This window comes from Mycteria americana, chromosome 20 (assembly GCF_035582795.1).
Source record: "Mycteria americana isolate JAX WOST 10 ecotype Jacksonville Zoo and Gardens chromosome 20, USCA_MyAme_1.0, whole genome shotgun sequence".
Classification (NCBI taxonomy): domain Eukaryota; kingdom Metazoa; phylum Chordata; class Aves; order Ciconiiformes; family Ciconiidae; genus Mycteria; species Mycteria americana.
The window spans coordinates 445,327-458,352 of NC_134384.1; the positions used below are offsets into that span (position 1 = coordinate 445,327).

Consider the following 13,026-nt stretch of genomic DNA (forward strand, 5'->3'; position numbering starts at 1 on the left):
ACAATAAACAGTGCATATGACATAATTCAAAGTTACGAGGTGCAAAAAAGTTTGGGTTTGTGTTCTGAAGAAATATTTGTTGAGAGTATGGATGCTAATACCAGGGTCTCCTGTTACTGTTACCCAGCAAGTGTGGAATCCTCTGATATGTAAATGAAGGTGAATAATTGACCCAAGGTGACTTTAGATTTAAAGTAAAAAGTTCTTGGTATTACCTTTGAAATAGAATTAGGTTTTTTCCAAATAATTGAATTCTATTATTGATTTCTGTGTTACAAGCTCTCAATTGGACATTAACCTTTTTCTAAGGGCTTGGTTGGTTGTTTTGGTTTTTTTTTTTGTCTGTTGAAATCTCTTTAAGGTAAATTCAAATTTCAAATGCAATACTTGACTGATGTATTCCAGGAATTCCTCTCTTCGTGCCAGTTTTGGTGGCTCAGGCAAAAACTGTTGCTGTGCTGGGGAGACATGGTGATGGTACCATTAGCCAGGGGGGTCACTTGCATCCCCTTGGGTCTCACTGTACTTTGGTTGTGGGAGTCTGGGCCACAGGTGCCCCAAGGAGGCAATGAAAGGAGGAGCAGAGAAGAGGTGCTGCTCCCTCACCAGGTCCTGGGCAGCTCCTTTCTTGCCTGGCTGTGAGACAGCACCCACTGCTGCAGCAGTGCTGGCAGGCACGGGCTGATTGCCAACAGCTTTTATGAAGCGTCATCTGAGATGCCTGTGTACGTGCCAAGGCTGGCCACGTGTATAACTTACGGGTCTCAGTGATGCAGGGGGCAGAACTGCTCCATTTAGAAAAGCCTTGGGAGGCCGCGATGAGTGTTGGTGTACTTACTCCTTGCTGCTTACTGTCATTAGCTCATATTTGAAGCTGGCTCCCAAGCCTGGGACTCTTTGTTGCTTGTGAACTGTAGGTGGTCACTCAGCATCGGAGTTTATCACTGAATCCCGATGTACGTGGCCTCTGCTGAGCTATCAGCACATGGTGTGTGCAAACCGTAGCTACTTGCTCCGCTGATTTATCAAAGTAAATTGGGTGAAATCTTTGGGGGGGTCATAGTAACAAATGTAAACTTGGTGACTACTTGGGGATGCTTCAGCACTCTTTGCTAGAAACTATGTGATCCTAGTTTGGGACCGTCTGGTGCTCTGTATGCGTTTCCCACACCTTTATTAAATTACAGATGGCTTCTAGGATATATGGTGTTCCATGGGGCTACAGAAGCTATAAGAAGGCTGGATTTGCAGTGCTCTAAAATTTAGCATGGCTTACATCCTGACTTGCAGAACAGCTTTCCCTAGCACTGAGAAATCAACTGCTGATGTTCGTTTTCTGCCTCCTGGACACTGCCGTATATCTGAATTTTCCCAGAGGAGGGTAATGTTGTCCTGAAAGGTTGGGGGTTGTTTTGCTGGTCTGTCTCTAATCACTTCTGCATACGCTAATCTGGTTCTGGAACTGCTGCCATTAGTGGTGCTTTCAAGCAGTGGGCAGCGGACCACTAATGAAGAGAGATCAGATGTTTGGGATCCAGTCACCCTGAGGAAGACTCTAATAGGGGAGAAGCAGCACCAGCACATTGTAACTTAACCTATGTAGTCTTTTGGGCTTTTTTCTTTGTGTGCTGACTGATGTGTTATTAATCTGCCCAGGTGAGCAGCATGCTCATTACAGTAAACCAGTTAAGCTTTGCCACAGTTGCCGAGTAAACATCATCTCTGATCCTTCCAGCCTCCCCGTGGAGGTCTCAGAGCCCCAGCTATGGCCTTCCTTTGCATGGGCTCTTGCAACCTGCTCTCGGGACTGCACATCCCTGCACTGCATCGTGACTGCATCTGCAGGGTGGACTCAGCTCCGTGTGTGTCACGTTCCCCCTGCATCTTGTCACAGGTGGAAAAAATGTTCTGTAGGACCTTCTGCAGCGGTACTAAGTTTCTTTGCATACATGAGTGTATGCATGCAAGTTTCTCCTCCAGCGCAGGAGGCAGAAGTAAACCAAACGTTCAGCTTTGGAAAAGGTCCAGGGCTGAACTCCTGTTGAAGCAAACCCGTCATTAACTCCTTCAAACTTGAGTACACCTAAGAGGCTGTAGCAGGGTAGGGCCTAGCCCCTGGTAGATGTTGTATGGACTCAAATCAGGGAGGGAAAGGCCCTTCTGTGAGGGCTGTACAGCCCAAGGGAAAATACGGTGCAATGAATAAGGAAAGATGAAAGCTGGGGGTGTCAGTGATGGGAACGATTGGTTCTAAAGACAGGTTTTGGGCATAATTCGAGTTTTGAGTTTCTTAAAAAGATAAATAGGTAGGCGGTTTTAGTGAGTTCGTCATATAAACGTAATACAAACTATACCTGAGCTTGAGCTCCTGGCAAATTACTGGTTAGCTTCCAGCCTTGCAAAGTCTGGAATCTCTACTCAGTAAACATAGACCTCTGCAAGCTGTGGTGCTGCCAGCAGGCAGCTGGTGATGTTGGTGTTTGCTTGCATGTGGTAAACACTTTCAGAAATACTTCCTAATCTGCAGGTATGCCTCAAACTGTTTGCAGCAGCAGGTTATACAGCACTGACCGGGAGGTGGTAGTATCTAATTAAAAGTGTCTCTCTGTGACCAATTGTAGGATATTGCTGTCTTAATAAAAGATTTTGCTCATGTTGCCATGCCAACAGAAGTTTTTGGAAGAAGTGCTTAGTAGGTAAGTTGCTTTCGCCAGACAGAGGTTGCCATGCTGAATAAAGCACTGGCAGAAGCCTGTGCTCAGCTAGCCATGGTGAGGTGTCCAAAACACATTGCTCTGGGCAAGGAGGCAAGAAGGACTGGTGTGACCAAGAGGGTCCTGTTTGCAGCCGCACAGGGACGTTGCAGCCAGGCCTTTAACTGTGTGGCTGGCGCGTGCGCCTCAGCTGCCACACAGGCCCTTTGTGTTGGGAGCGAGTCGCTAACCCCACAGCTGGAGAATTTACAGCACGTTTTACCCAGGCAGCGAGGGGCTGGAGCTCAGGGCAGCCCCCAGCAGAGCTGCAGTGAGGCGGAAGGGCACCTTGGTCGTGCTGACCTGCGGGAGAGGTGTGGGGCAGCTCGGGGCAATACCGGTTCCCTGATGCCCGCTCCTGTCGCCCCCAGGCTGGTCACAAGACAGCAGAACTGGGCAGGGACCGGGCAGGAGGGAGCAGCACGAGAGGCACCGGGGGTAGATCCTGCCGTTCCCAGCCTGGGGATTCAGACACGGAGCTTCTGGGAGGTTTGCTGCCTTGCAGGAGCCTGCGTGGCGGGGCTGGAGGGTTGCTAGAGGACCTGTGCTGCAGGGCAGCCTAGTGCTGCACTGGGGGCTTGTGTAGCTCCTGGGACTCACGTGCTGTGAAGGCTCAAAGTGCTTCAGCAAGTAATTAACAGGCAAAATAAAGACAGTGGCATGAATCTAAACATATTCTGTTGTGATGTGGGGCTGAGGGACCTGTGTAGCTTTAGCTCTGGCTCTCCAGTATGCTCATTATATTTGTACTAGCTTCTCTGCTCCAGAAGCTGCAAGAAATCATTCTGCTGTACATAATTTTAATTGCCTGTTATACAATTGCTTCTTTTCCCATGCATGTCAAATATATTCTCTGTTCAAAAGTGTAGCTCTGTCATGTGGCATGACCTGTCTGCTAAATTATAATAGGAATAAAAAAATACTGCAGAAAATTAACAAAAAATCATGTAATTATGAAATACAATGGCATTCTCAATCTCTGTTGCCATCTGCAGCCTGCTGTGTTAGGACCAGTACAAACAAATCAATAAAACCTGCTGCTTTTCTTGTGTTGCCTTTGGCAGTTGTAAGTAGTTTGTGCAGGGTTCCTGGCAGCACTCTTGTTTCTCTGGTCTGGTGATGTGCCATCCTCAGCCAGAAGATTTCAGCATTCACTTTTTTGCAGAATTGCTCTGGGGTTGGGATTTGAAACTGCGCCTAGAGAACGGAGATGGGGCAGCAATGAAAGGGTTAAAAAGAATTCTCTGGGCTGCAGCTTTAACAACGTAGTATGGAGGGCACGAAACTGGATTTGGTAGGAGGTTCTTTGTCTGGAACACGCCTTGGCAGTAAACAGATATCTGATCTCAGAGGCAATAAGGCATCAGGAGCACTGGCAGGACTGCAGTAGCGGTGCTTTCTGGAGGCTGGCTGGAGACTCCCTGGTCTGAATGCCGAGGAGGGTTTGTAGAGCTGGAGCCTTGCCTGGCACAGGGTGTCCCTTAGGGTGCTGCCATGCCAGAGGGTGGAACTGGTGTGAATCTGTTTGTGTGATTAAAAATAAACAAACCCTCTTTTCCTAGTTTGACTTTCTTAGACAGCAGAGGGGGACAGCAGAGGATGCAGTGTGGGAGATGAGTGGTACCAAGGATGACAGCCGTTGTCAGAAGGCAGTCCGCATTGTCACCGAGCTGTGCCGGAAGAAAAGCCTGCCTAGCTTGGACCTGGACATTTGCAGGGAATTCCTCCTGCTGCCTTCCGACCAGAGCCTGATTATCTCCGAGCCAGGTACAGTACTCTGGTCCTGTCTGCTCGAGTAGTGGTTGTGACTGCCAACAGCCAGAGGAAGGCAGGAGGACTCTCACAAGGGGAGGGAAATGCTTGCAAGGCCCCTGTTAGACTCAGGCGGATTGGTCTCGACATGCATCTCTGTGTGGTTATTTTCCTTTACACATGTTCCACTGTGAAGTTTTGGGTGCGAGTTCTGCCTCACCTGTTGATGCGAAACGGTGTAGCCTGACGGGGATAGCTGCGCAGAGGGGACAGACGGGGTGTTACGGGGACGTGCTGGTGAGGAGGTGGTTAATGAGTTAAAGTTTCTGTGAAAGTTCCTTGGTTTTTTTTAAAAAAAGCCTGTTAAAGTAACTGAGATGACAGGAACCAATTGCTGTTATCCCAGTTTGAGAAAAGGAAGGACTTGCATGGATTTTTGTTCACCAGTAAGGGATTTTAATGTACTTTCACGTATTTGTTTTACTTTCCCTAAGAACTGCTTGAAGTTGTTCCTTGTTAGCTTGTAGAGCTAGGGAGACACACTGGCGTGTCAGCAATGAATCAAGAGCAAGCATACTGCTCTAAGAGCAAAGGGGCATTTCTTTATTGGAAGCGGTTAATTTTCCATAAGCTTCTGCTCACAGCTTCTTGTTCCAGAGAGGTCGTCTTCTGCTGTAACTTCAGAAGACGTTGGCAGGGGGAAGCTTACATAGCAGGCTCACACGCTGAGGAGCAGAACCAAAATCCCATGCTCTTTAGCATTATTGATAATATGCTCTAAATTGTTTGCGTATTAGAACATTTGTGTAGAGTGGTTGCTTTTTTTTTTTTAAGGTTTCTGTAGATAATGATCTACCAACCCAGCCCGATTTCACAGCATAAGTTTTCAGAACCTTTTCTTCTTTCCTTCTGAGGACACCTGTGCAGAGCCCAGGTGCAGCACAGTAGCCCGTCGATCCCTGTCCAAGGCTCTCTGTGTCATCTTGCTTCGGTTCCTCCTGCCCCTCTCTGCCAGCATCTCGTGCCGGGACGCGACTGGCACCTGGGACACGTTGGCAGCTCTCTGGTTTCTCTGGGCTTCTGCCATCTCTTTGCTTGCAGTGGTGCTTCCACCACTGTTTTGCCAGTACGTCCAGCCTGAACACCTTCATTTCACATCTCACTTTGCTTGTAACTTAATTGTCATCTTAAAATGCCTTTGCTTTATACCTGCTTGTTCTGAAGGCCTCTTACCACTGCTGGTACTGTCCTTATGCATTGCACCCAGTGCAGCTGTTTCCTCTATTGCAAATAACTTACTGCATTGCTTCATAATTTTTTACCTTGGTACCAAAATTAACATTTTCCTGACTCTGTGCAGCAGAGATACCCGTACTGCTCTTGCCCTGTCCACCCTGATGTGACAGATAGTTGCCTGGCATTTGTTTGTGCAGCCTGTTCGGGACTTCATTTTCAGGTTGCCATCACATCATCATATGCCTTTAACATCTCAAATCTTTGTCTGCTCTGATCTCTGGTTTAAGTGTCAGCCTCTATCCCAGTGCCCTGGGCAAGTCATGCTGGGCTGGCTGGCTGCACCAGGTGCATTAACAGCTATTATATTGTTGTCTCTGCTCTGCACGACTGGGCCCATTTTTATGTCTAGACAGCACTGAGGACACCGTTTGGGCCCAATGGGTACTAATATTTCTCAAATGCCTGGATGTAAAACTGCTCCAGCAAGGGAAACAAATCTGTTTGCATTACATGTTAACTAATGTAACAGTTACGGTGGTAAGATAACTTTCCTATTAGTGTCTGGATGTTTATCTAATTATCTGCATTTGTGCTTTGTCCATTTTACACTGAAGACTTACGTGAAGCAAATTTGCTATCGGCTACCTGGAGTCCTATGTTCAGATCCATCAAGTCCTTCCTCATAAAGATATGCAAATAAAAAGTGAGGCTGTGCGAAGATGAGCCGTGATACGGCTTTCAGACAGGGTGCCATATCAGTGTCGACAGGAGAGTCAGAGGAGCCGCGCAGCGTGAGCACTGGGTCCTGCTGACGTGTACCCATGCTGGACAGCACAGCCTCAGCAACCTGGATGCAAAGCTCGCTGGAGCAAAATTGGCCCTATTTGTCATCATCATGTGAAGTCAATGGCTTCTCTGTCAGTTTGTTACATCCTGGATAAATCTATTACCTAATAGCTAAATCAGCTTGGCTTGTCCCGTATCTCAATGAAGTTTGCGTCGTTTGTGAGCAGGCAGACGAAAGTGCTCTGATGCTGCCAAAGCTGGGAGCCAGGGCTGCTTCTGCACAGCTCTGCTTGCCATTAGACCCTGAGAGGTGGTTTGTTTTTTCTGATGCTTCATGTATTGATGGAGAGCAGTATCTTCTGGGGATGTTGTGGAGTTGCAAAGAAATTATCCAGGTATCACTGGTCTTCTTGAACTGCATCTGACAGTGGAAAAAAACTGTGACTATAAAAATATTACTGAGTAGTTTTTGTAAGAATATGTCAGAATATGGTTTTATGCAGAGATTGTTTTTTTAAACCATTTTGGACTGATTGTGGAAAGTGCTACTGTGTATAAAGTAGATGCTCCTCTACCCTCTGTACTTCAGGTTATGTAATAGCCGATTCTCCTACTTAAAGTCAGTAAGAGAAATATAGCTGCAGTGTTTCTCCAGTATGCCATACATTACTGTACACCCAACAAAGGAGCATTGCAGGCTGCTGCTGCTGGCTAGTAATCCAGCAGCTAAGTATGTCAGAAAAATAAGGTATTTGGATGAGGCAGGTTTTGGTATGGATGCGTCAGTGGATATGTGAGGGTGAGCATTTGCCTGCAGTTTGGCCCGTGGCGGTGCCAGGAATAGAACTGATCTCTTGGCTGTGGGCCCTGAGATCGAGCAAGATGCAGCATCCTTTTGTTGTGCCTATCTAAAATCCTCCCCCGTAGCTCCCTCCATCTGATAGCTCTCTTCCCTGCCAGTCCTCAGCTGTTGTGCAGTGATGCTGTGAGTGTGACTAGTACACAGGCATAAGCTGTAGACAGTGGAAATGCCTGTGATTTAGGGACAACATTTACCACTGCGGTGATGTGCCTTAAATAAATGGCTACATCACTTCTCTGTCCTGGAGGTGCAGCGAGTGCTCCAGGATATAGCGTGCTCAGAGAATTTGTGGACAAGCCCTACTGAAGTGCAGAGTACTTGGCTGACGATGCAGGGGAGCCCACGCTGCCAGACTCCCACGGGAGTGCTGCACTGGGCACGGCGAGCCACCCCATGCCACCCGGTCCCTCTGCCCCGGGGAGTGGAGCTGCTTGTGGAGAGCAACAGGCTCCGGGGTCTTTGGGAAACAGGGTGCCAAATCCTGCTCTCCGGGGCCCACTACGAGCTCCTGCGGTGGAACGAGCTCTTTCCTGACTGCTCCTGCCCAGAGCTGCTCCCAGGGGTACGGAGCCCATGGTCCTTCCTGCGCGTAGCTCGGCTCCAGCCTGCCGGCATCCCTGGGTACCGGGCACTGCGTCGTGCCCTGCACAGCTCTCGTCACCGTGAAGTGTGCTGCGTGCTTGTCTGCATGGTCGCGTTGTTGCTCAATGTGGACTGAATTGTGTTCCCGACTCGCTCCCAACGCTCACCTGAACCAGGTCCCGCTCCCCGTGGGTGCGCAGTGCTGGGTCCGGCTGTGGACAGAGGCTGCCAGCCGGTCCTGGGAGGTCGTGCCAAGCAGGGGATGGCACAGAAGACGGGAGCTTGATTCTACAGAAAGATTTAAAAACAAAATGATCATTCTGAAATGAACGTGCAGAGGTGGTGGAGTGTGACTGGAGCCTGCGTCTTGTGGTGCTTGCTGACTTTAAAGGACGGCGCGTGGGTACAGGAGGGAATTTACACCAGCATCAGAGCACATCCAGGAGCAAACCCCTGGGTTTGGTTTCTAGCTCCAGCACTACTGTGTTGTGGCTTTCTTTAAATAACATGTTGGGGTTTTTGCCTCAGTGTATCCAGTTGTAAGAAGCTTCACTGCCCTATAGAATAAGTACAGGATACAATGGATCATGTGCAGAGGTGTTGCAGTTTTTACCCAGAAAGTCACTACAGGATTGCATGCACAGCAGTCCCCGTTGAGCTCGGCACAGCGCGTGTACCCTCCTCAAACCCTTCCGTATGCACTGATTCTCCCCAGTAAAATGCTCTAGTGCTTTCCTAGTGCAGGATATGAAAGCTGAAGTGAGAGGAAGAAAAAGGACAGCTGGGGAAAAATGCGAAACCAGAAAAGACTTTACAATAATTTCTGTTTCCTAGCACGCTTTGTCAGCTGTCCTTCTATGCTCTAATCCCACAATAATTCAGAGCACATTTAGTGTTTTGCCCTTTGTGTGAACTGTTCTTTTTAAACTTCATGATGCAGGCAGTACATCTTGTACAGCGCTGAACACCCTCCTGGCACTTCGCAAATACTATTAAAATGTTAAACCCACAAGTACATAAGTGTTCTTGCTGCCGGCAGAAAAAGGGGTGAATTTTTCTGCAAGAGAGTTCTTTTTTCATTGCAGGAATGTTGATGCAGAAAGATCACTTTTATATGGAAAAATTGCTTCTGGAGTATTTTTCTTGGAAAAAAAAATTGTCCCTTGATAGAATAGTTTGACTAATGGGAAAATTGATGACATGCCCATTCACTGACATGGGAAACCAACAGCCACTACTGATGAAATATGGGCAAGTCTTGAATTTAGTTACCAGCTGTAATAACACACCTTTTCTGAATCACCGTTCAAGTGTATTTTAAGTAAATATAACCGTAAACACGTTTAAAGCCACCCAGGCAAAGCTAATATTAATCACTAAATCTTGTGTTTCCAGAGGCCAGGCATGTGAGGAATAGCACCTTGGGGCAAAGATCTTTCTTATCACAGAGTAATGCACTTGCAAAATGGATCTTGCCTTCTTCTGTGAGCGTCTGGTCCACCAGCAGGAAAAGAGCCAGCTAGAGCTACGTGCAGCAGATTTGCTCTTTAGCTCAAGTAAAACAGGTTTGTGCTCTGATCCTGAAGGTGTCAGGTTCAAACCTTGCTACCAGAGGAAGGTTTGCAAAACTATATTAAAATACGGTTAAAACCAGCAGCATAGATCTAGGAAAAATGGATTATATAGCCTGTCTATGAACATGTGTCTCTGCTTATGTATTAAGTGTGTGGATCTATGACTCTACAGCTGCCTCTGGCTATGCTCTGCGATGGCCCCAGTAAATAAAATGCGCCCATGGAGCTGTGCGGAGTGTGCATGTTTAGGAGCTTTGTAAGTACCTCTCCGCATAGATGCAGGTTTGCATCTGCCTAATTGCTGTTGGTTGATTCATTCCTGAAGCAGTACAGGGAGGCTGATCATGTTTGTAGGTTTTTTTGCGGACCTCGGAGCCTATTCCAGTGCAGCTGCAGTAGCCTCATGCATAGTCAGGGATCAGCATCTAAAACTCCATAGAAACAGGCAGCCAGATTGCTGCTGGTGTTAATTGAGTGTGTGAGCAGGCTGAGGACAGTGACCAGGGACTGAGCTGAGGAGCAGATACCTCTTGGGTAAGTCCACATTTCTGAAGTTACTTTGTTAATTTTTTGCCTTTTTTCATAATGTGGAGCCTCTTTTCCTTAACAAACATTTTGCTTCAGCAGTTTCTGTCTTTGCCGTTGAAACATTTTCTTCTGCTTTCAGTGCTCTCCCTACGATTCACTGAAACCAAGCATGTGCTTTTAGCTAGTTCAAATCAGGGCATAGCCTGACTCCGATCTTCTCCATTGTTTTGCAGGATGACTCTGAGAAGCTGGTATTTCTGTGTTTGCAGGTGTTTGTTGCTTGACATCTTTGCTTTGCTGAAGTCATACCAGTGCAATGTGCACAGCCTGCTGCACATACCATGTATTCACTAACAGTCATATAGTCTCACGTGTGCATTCATTGTTCAGAGATAAAACCAGAACCATAACTGGATCTCATGTCTGATACAATTTTTCATTTAACTATAGTTTCAACTATCCTTGTTTTTCTTGCCTGTTTCTTCTTCTTACTGTTCATGTTTCTAGGTACAATTGCATATTCTTCCTTAGGACCCCAGGTTTCCATCTCATGTTGGTTAGGCAGCTTTTTCTAGCTTTAATATTTGTTATTTCTTTTTCAAAGATGATAATATACATTTTTCCTTCCTATCTGTATATTGTAAAATCAGGAAGCTTGTCTGTAACAGCCTTTATTGTTTCAGTCCAGTAGACTCACTGACATAACAGTCACTTACGCTGGCAGTTGTTTGGGAGAGATGTGATTTGTCTCTCTGCCATGCATTGCCTTTAATTATACTTGTACATTGCAAAATGGCATCCTAGAGGGACAGAGAAGGGATATTTCCAGTGACTGTACATTAACTGTACATTTTCCATGTCTGTGGAAAAAAGAAAGTTATCCTGCAGGGTGTCTTGTACATAGTGAAACTGCAGATGCTAATTAAGGCCACCTTTATATTTAGTTCCGTTTGTTAAGCTGTAGCAAGTCAGTGTTTGACAACATCACAGGAAACTGTGCAGCGAAGACTCAAGGCAGGATACCAGATGCTCAGTTCATACAAGCCCTTTCAAAACCATCATTAAGACATACAGTCCTAGAGTATTTGGTTCCAAGGAATAATAATTGCCCAGAAATTCTAGCACACCAGTGTCTCTGGTAATGTATTACTCTGATTTTCTATGCATGTTTGTAACTGCTGCAAAGAAATGCATGTGCTCTTGTAACAACACAGTGTTAGGTGAGTACAGTGAGCGCCTCCGTCAATGCATTCTTTCCATACGCAATACTTCATCTCTTGGATGCCTGCGAGCGTTTGCTCAGAGTTATTTGAGCTCAGTTCTGAATCTGGTCTCCGGTCAAAATGTTCATGCTAAAAGGATTCTGAGCTGCCTGGCACGGAGTGATGCGAGTCATTGGAAAAGGGAAAAAGGAGTCTCAGAATCCATTTAATAAATCTGTAGGATCAGGCAGTCCCACCTGCATGCTGTGTAGCACATTTTAGGGGTTAAAGACCTCTGTCTTTGTTACAAGCTAATGGAAGCAGCAGCAGCAGCTATTGAGAGGAGCAGAGCCATTCAGGGAGGAAGTTCCCTGATCATTCAGCAGAGCTTGAACAAAGAAATGCTCTTTTCGGAACTGCTGCATTCCCGGGTGGGCAGCGCAGGGTCTCTGTACCAAGCAGCCAGTGCCATGCAGGTATGCAGGTAGGTGGCTGGGGGCTCCTTCCCGGCTGCTCTGCATCCTGCACAGAGCCTGCTTCAAACAAGCCGATGCTGTTTTGCCATGCAGACCAGACTGTCTTTTGTGTGCCAGGTATTATCAGCATGACAAGTTGAGAGAGAGAGAAAGAGGGCATGAGATGGGCTTACATGGTCATACTGGGTCTAGATGGCTTTAATTGGCAACCTGACCTCCTAAGGACATGGATCTGTATGTCACCCAGTCTTTCCAGCATCTGGAGCCAAGGGAGTTCTGGATGAATCCTGCATCTCTTGTTTTGGGTTTGCTGTGGGGCAGGCAATAAAGCTCTTCCAGCATGCTTTCATGCAGTCAAGGAGCACCCTTGCGCTGGAGGGGCTCTGTGTCCCGGGGGGGAACGCAGCCGAAGGAACGCCTCCAGAGAGCTTTCTGGGCCGCCTTGTCCCACGCCTGGGGCCTTCTGCCCTCCCTGGCTGAGCTCTGCTTTTTCGGGTTCTCAGGCTGTGTCCTCTCGCGTGACCCCAGATCGCAGGGTTGGAGGCTGCCCAGCTCCCATGCTGGGATGAAGATCAGCACTCGCGGCAGGGCTCACCCTCCAGGGCTGCAGGCTGGGATGGGAAGAGACCCTGATTCTGCTCCCAGTCAAGCTTTATCCTGCGATCTTCTCAGGGCAGCCTGATTTTAGGGTTTTTTGAACCAAAATGGAGTCAAAGAGAGAGCCGCGGGGAAGCATTTCCCCAAAACTGAATCTCACTGTAGAAAGTGAAGGGCAGAGAGACGGCAGCTCTGGCATGGCAAGCCTGGACACCGAAGCGCTGCTGACCCTGGCCTCTCTGATGTCTCACAACAGTCATGGCTTTGACCAAGTTTTTGAAGGGAAATTTTAAAGTCCAGGGTCTTTGGTCACTTAAGGGAGACAGAGTCACAGTGAAAAGCTTTAGCTTGTTTTGTTTGCATTGCGTCTTGAAACCGATTGTATTTCTACATCCCAGAAGTGTCCGTTTTACGGTGTTTTGCTCTCTGCCTGGCTCTGCTCAGCTTCAGCAGGTCTGGACAGGGACTTGCCCCCATGTTGAACAGCCTCAGCAAGGCTTCCCTGGCACATCTTCAGTGCTCAGCTCAGGTCCTGTATGTATGGGGTCACACCATGGCAGGAAGACGATGCTCAGTGTCAGTTATTTAACCTCAGCCCAGGGACACTGTGTGTGTTCAGCGCTGCCAAGTTGTTCACAGATGTTGCTACAGCATATTGTGATAAAATGTTATGGGATT

At 47.4% G+C, this 13,026-nt stretch overlaps 1 protein-coding gene across 1 annotated transcript in view; it reads left to right on the top strand.

The window, feature by feature from the left end:
• The first annotated feature begins 4,366 nt into the window (after positions 1–4,366).
• The window catches only part of SYT6 (synaptotagmin 6), a 38,611-nt gene continuing 29,951 nt past the window's right edge, over positions 4,367–13,026 (top strand). The window contains exon 1 of the mRNA XM_075521629.1: positions 4,367–4,520. Within this exon, the coding sequence (XP_075377744.1) occupies positions 4,367–4,520 (154 nt within the window). The remainder of the gene's footprint in view (positions 4,521–13,026) is intronic.